A 6,169-nucleotide genomic window follows, 5' to 3' on the forward strand; every position below is an offset into this window, starting at 1 on the left:
TTTGCAGCAGTTGTTGTGATCACTAAACCTGCAGCTCAATCAGTGACCTCCAATGAAGAATGAAAGTACCAAGTCTCTAAATTGAGTTAACTCCACTGCTATGCCTCTGACAAATTCACAGGGTTGGTCCTCAGGATGGGTTTAGATACAAAACCTCTGCCACACCTCCTAAAGTAACAAGCAGATGGTTTGCATACTCATACAGTCATGGAATTGTTTGGGTTTGAAAAGACCTCTAGGATCACCCAGTCCAACCATTCTCTGACTATGCCAAGGCTGGGGCTAAGCCATGTCCCTCAGCACCACATCTCTGCCTCTTGGAAACACCTCCAGGGATGGGCATTCAGCCACCTCCCTGGGCAGCCTGTGCCAGGCTTTGAGAACTCTTTCATGTCCAATCTAAACCTCCCCTGGGGCAACTTGAGCCAGAGCAGGGGTGCTAAGGGCCATGGTTTAGCCCCAGCCTTGATAGAGTTAGAGAATGGTTGGGTTGGATGATCCTAGAGGTCTTTTCCAACCCAAATGACTCTCTGATTCTATTCCTTCACACAGCATTCATTTCTACATTCATTTTGTTCTTCCCCTCCCTTCTCCCAGCTTGCTGGGATCTATTTTTGCCCAATGAATGCACAGAGCAGAGGGGAGGGAGGCGGTCAGATGTCCACAAGATTTCCAGTGTTCTGTGAAAACCCTCCACGTTCCTCCTCCTGTCCTCAGGCTGCAGCAGGAAAGGCTAAACTCAAATGTAGGTTCCAAGTTCTTGCTGCTGGAGAACATGCAGCCAGTTTAATTCGAGCTGACTGGGCAGGGGCAGTCACCATGCATGGGAAAAGACAACAAGTTCCCTTCAGGAGAGGAGGCAGCAGCTCCACAACACTCATGAGGTGCTGGGCTCAGCTTTGAGCTGACACTGCCAGCATTTGGATCCTTTCTTCTTTTGAGAGAATGACAACACCACCACCCCCAGGTCTCTCAGCTACTCCTCACCAGCTCTGTACTCCAGACCTTTCCCCATCTTTGTCTCCCTTCTCTGCACCTGTTCCAGCACCTCAGTGATGCCCACCCAGAGAGATAGGAATCATAGCACTGATTGGGTTGGAAGAGCCCTCCAAGATCATCCAGTCCAACCAACACCACCATGGCCACATGTTTCTGGAACACCTCCAGTGATGGGGACTCCACCACCTCCCTGGGCAGCCTGTCTCTCCTCAGCCTTCCTGTAGGTCCCATTCAGATATTGAAATGCAGCTCTAAGGTTTCCCTGGAGCCTTCTCTTCTCCAGGCTGAGCAGCCCCAACTCTCATCCTGTCCCCACAGCAGATGTTCTCCATCCCTATGATCATCTTGGTGGCCTCCTCTGGACCCTCTCCATGTCCTTTTTTTCCTGGGGGCCGCAGAACTGGATGCAGTGCTGCAATTGAGGTCTCATCAGAACAGAGGGGTGGAATCCCCTCCCTGTCCTGGTGCTCTCCCTGCTTTTGATGCAGCCCTCTTCTAATGAGCTCAGAGGTCATTCTGTGTAGCAGAGAAGCATTTCCCAACCCCACACCCCAAGACATGAGGCAGCACAACAGAGTAGATGCTTGAGAGCCTGAATAGAAAACAGCTTCCAGCAGGACCTCAAAACCTCTGCATTCAGCTGAAGCTGCAGGGAACAAGGGAAGGAAAATAATTAGCCAAGCCAGAAGCTGGCTACAGCCCCAGGACTTCTGAGTCTTCCACCTCCTTCAAAACACAAAGGGGTCTTCAAACACTGAGCAGTAAATGATGCTTGGTTTGTACCTCACCTCAAAGCCACAAGCAGAGCAGTGCCACCCTCCTAACATCCTGGGCTCAGAAGGGATTCAGAAGCAAGGGGGCCATCTGCTGAAACCCCAGCACCACTTTCTGCTGTATCCTGCAAAACCTGGCTTTGGAATTTCACAGTCGAGGCTTTTGCAGGTCTGGGAGAGGTGGCAGCAAAGCTCTGAGCAGGCTGGGCTGCAGGGGGATTTCACAGCATGCCTGCCCCCAGTGCAAAAACTAAAACCAGTGCACCGATCACTGTCATCTGCCCAGGACTCCAAAACCCTGTAGGCAACATCATCAGTCTGAGGTACGTGCAGCACCTAACATCGTGGCTGGACTGGATGACCTCAGAGGTCTTGTCCAACTCTATGGGCTTTCAAACTGGAAGAATCGCAGCATGCCAGCTTGTCTAGTTGATTAGTTAGGGTTAGGTGATCAGTTGGACTTGATATCTTGGAGGTTTCTTCCAACCTGGTTGATTCTGTGATTCTTGTGAGGAACCCCAAGGACCTCTTGTTCCAACCTTTCTAGATGACAGTCTAGGGGAAATGAGAAGAAGCAGGACTGAGATGAGGCATTAGGAGGAAATCTTTTCCCATGAGGGTGGGGAGACACTGGAACAGGTTGCCCAGGGAGGTTGTGGATGCCCCCTCCCTGAAGGTGTTCAAGGCCAGGTTGGATGAGACATTGAGCAAGTTGGGCTGGTGGGAGGTGGCCCTGCCCATGTCAGGGGGTTGGAACTGGATGATCTTGAAGGTCAAATTATTCTATGAGTCTTTCTAGTCATGCAGATCTGGTTCTTGGCGCTGCTGCAGCCAAAGCTCTCCCTGCACCCCAGCGTCTGCAGGCACAAGCCCGCTTTCACTGCTTCAGAGCAAATTGGTATTTACTTTGTTTTCCTCCCAAAATCTGGCCTCCCAGATGAAAACAAGAAAGCAGAAATGTCTAAAAGAGCAGCAAATGCTACACTGAGACTGGGCTAAGTATCAATCAAATGCTAAATATCCAACACACAAAGGAGGTTTGGAGTTACAGCTACCCAGCATTAATAAAACATTGATGTGTTCCTGTACCTTTCCATGAGCTGCCCACCACTCCCTCCCCACAGGAGTTAGTTTATCAACTCTAAAGCCTGACTGGCATCAAGAGTGGCCACTGAAAGAACAAAATAAAGACAAACCCCATGGACACGTGTGTGTGGAGGAGTGAAAGAATTCACAAGGAAAGCCAAGGACTGCTAAAATTCAACCTTTTCTATAGGCAGAGTCCCAAACCATGTAAACTCCTGGTCAGGTCAGACAAACAAGAGGCTCTACCCCAGCAAAAAGCAGCACAAAGTGCTCTTGCTACTTTTTTCCAACTGTGGGAAGCTTCCAGGAATTAATTCTTCTACCTAGTGAAAGGCACCTGTGGTTTTTTTTCACCTTTGTTAATTTCTCCCACCCTTTTCCACTAAACTCCAGACAGCTGCCTCCAGGCTCAGATGTTTCAGTTTAGTTAATTTGTTGGTCTTTGTCTCAGGTATTTGCAATTAAACAAAGATTGCTCCCAGCTGGCAGCAGAACCCTGTTAAAAAATGATGCTCTGTTAATGAAGTCAGGCAATCAGATTTATTTCATTAAGCATTTAGACTGAGAGCAGTGGTATGCATCCTCAGTAGGCAGCTAGAAAGCAAGGGAAAGAAGTTGGAAAGTGAAGGATTTGGGACACAAAACTATTTGGAATGCATTTTCTGATAGCCCTGATCCTCCTTAACTCAAAGACTGGTTGTTAAAGTTCTACCAAATGCCAATTATTTAGGACCAAGCTTCTTCTCTCTTGAGCTCTCTGAGACCTTTTTCTTTTCACCTCCAGAATTCTGCACAGCAATCTCAGTTAATTTTGCACAGCAGTCTCAGTTAAGGGCTGCTGCCTTCTGAGAGCTTCCACACAAAAGGGTGGCTCAGCTCCACGGGTCAGAGAACATAAACACAGCTCAGTCAACATCTGATTGATGATGCCTGCAGCACAGCTGGGTGATATTGTACATGAAAGAGGCAGCAGTACAGGGGAGGACCTCTAAGTGCTGTCTCCCTGCTGCCCTACGACACCAAAGGGATTTGAGAAGTGTAATGAAATATTTGTCACTTTCTGCCCTAAACCCAAAAGCTGAGATTTTGTCATCACAAGCAGGTGCTTGGGGTGTGTTATGAGGCACGACCTGGCAATGCCAAAGCTAGAGGAGGACCCCAACCAGTAGGGATATCAAAGAGCCCCTGAGTACCTCCACAAGTCCCAAACAAGCATCCTCTGCAGGTCTGTATGCCTCAGTATCTCACATCTTGAGACCCACCACACTGACACGCAAAGTTCAGTTGTGACCACAGCAGCATTTATGATACAACTACCACTGTCAAGAGGTACAGTGCTCTGGTGCCAGCCAGTCAAACCCCAGCAGCTCCCCGTGGGTATCCTTCTGCCCTCTTCCTGCAACTCTCCTGGGCATCCCACTGCCCCTAGCCTTCAGCAGCTGTCCTCGGGGTTCCTACAGAACGCATTTAGCAACTCGCAGAGACCATCAAGGGCAGCCCAACGGGTCTGTAGCCTCTGCAGGACCTCTCCAGACTTCGTGGATGTTCTGCCTGGATGCCATCCCTGGCAGATGCTTCACCACAGGCTGCACGCAGCCAAATGCACAAATGACTTTGTTGTTTTATGCAGCTGAAAACAGAAGGTTTACCACTTCCCTTCCTCCACATCATCAATCCCTGAGACAGGCACTAAACTGACACCAACAGGGCACCTTTCCTCTCTGGCAGCCTCCAACTTTCCTGCCTCCATCAGGACTTGACCTTTTCACCGGCAAGATGCGCTTTGGGATGTGCTCCCGAAGTGATGCTCTCAGAGATGTGCTACCAGATGCACTCCAAGGAGAACCTCACCTAAAGGTCAACCCCCAGCCTCATCCCTTCACACAGACACCACCCCCCCCTCCCCTCTCCAACGAGTGACAGAGAAACTTTCCCGAGACTCCCGGAAAAAGCATTGCCCACACCGAGCCAGACCGAGCGTGGTACCACGCACCCTGCACCAAACCCATCCCAGAGCACCGAGCGGCACTGAGCCTGGTACCCACGCACCGTGCGCCGAGTCCCTTCCGAGCACCGAGCCGAGCCTCCCCCCCAACCCCCGAGCACTACGCAGGACTGAGCCTGGTACCCACGCACCCTGCACTGGGTGCCCGACCAAGCATCGAGCAGAACTGAGCCTCGTACCCACGCAACCTGCACGGAATCCCCCGCTGAGCACCGAACCGGACGGAGCCTGGTACCCACGCACGCTGCACCGGATCCCCTCTGGGGCATCCCACGGCCCCGATCCCACCCAACCAACCTCCCGGTCCCGCTCCTACCGTGCGGAGAGCGATGGAGGAAGGGAGGGAGGAGGTGGCAGCTGCCGGCGATCCGGAGCCCTTCTTGCAGAGCGGTCCCCTGAAGACGCCTTTGATGCCGCGGTAGTGGCCGTTGCTGAGGTGCCGGGAGCTGATGACCAGGTAACACGCCATGCGGGACCCCCGGGCTGCGGGACGGGGGCAGCTCCCCAGCCCCTGCTCGGGATGGGGTCTGGAAGAAGACGAAGCGGCTCTTCCTGAGAGCAGGAGCCCGCACGAAGGACCCGGGGGTTTGGGGAGGGGGAAGCGCAGCAGCCACCTGCCCGCTGCCGTCTCATCCAGCGCCCGCGGTCGCGCTGCCGGCGGCGGGCGGCTGATGCTCGGCGGGGGGCGGCAGCAGCACCCCAAGCACATCCGAGGCAGCGCGGAGACCCCTCTGCATGCTGCTCCGCAGGATCGGAGACGGGCCCGGAGAGAAGGAGAAGAAGAAGAAAAAGGCAGAACTCAACTTGCACAGCCCCCTTCTTACCGGGCCCCTTCCCCTCCTCCTCCAGCCTTCCTCCTCCTCTTTCTCAAAGCAGGCCCCCAGCAACCGACATCCAGGAGGGAATTCCTGCGCTGCAGCTCGGCTGGAGGCTGCTCCCCATCGCTCCTCGCTTCGCCGGGCTGGGTGGTGGCGGCCGCCGCTGGCCTCGCACAACTGGGGATGCCCCAGGCCGCCGCTACTTCCGGCTCGGCTCGGCTCGGTCCTTCTCGCTTAGACTCCAGCAGAATGGGAATGGGGAGAGGGGGGGACAGAGGTGGGGAGAGGGAGGTGGAGGAGGGGTAGGGCTGGAGCGGGGGCTTCAGCCGGACGAAGATTTGGGGCTGGGGAGTCGTGGCCCGTGGGAGGATGTGGCCCCTTCGTCGCCATGCGGAGGGGAGAGGTGAGGGACGCGGCCGGCAGCACCGGGAGGAGCGGGCAGGGGAAGGGGGGAAGGCGGCGGGAGCGTTGGACACCCCTCTCCTCCT

General features: G+C 53.9%; 1 protein-coding gene across 1 annotated transcript in view; it reads right to left on the reverse strand.

Moving 5' to 3' along the window:
* The window catches only part of ZNF804B (zinc finger protein 804B), a 59,013-nt gene extending 53,660 nt beyond the window's left edge, over positions 1 to 5,353 (reverse strand). The window contains exon 1 of the mRNA XM_054385143.1: positions 5,180 to 5,353. Coding sequence (XP_054241118.1) covers positions 5,180 to 5,332 — 153 coding nt within the window. The 5' untranslated portion in view covers positions 5,333 to 5,353. The remainder of the gene's footprint in view (positions 1 to 5,179) is intronic.
* Between the last annotated feature and the right edge of the window lie 816 nt (positions 5,354 to 6,169).

This window comes from Indicator indicator, chromosome 11 (genome assembly GCF_027791375.1).
Source record: "Indicator indicator isolate 239-I01 chromosome 11, UM_Iind_1.1, whole genome shotgun sequence".
NCBI classification, from domain to species: Eukaryota; Metazoa; Chordata; class Aves; order Piciformes; family Indicatoridae; genus Indicator; species Indicator indicator.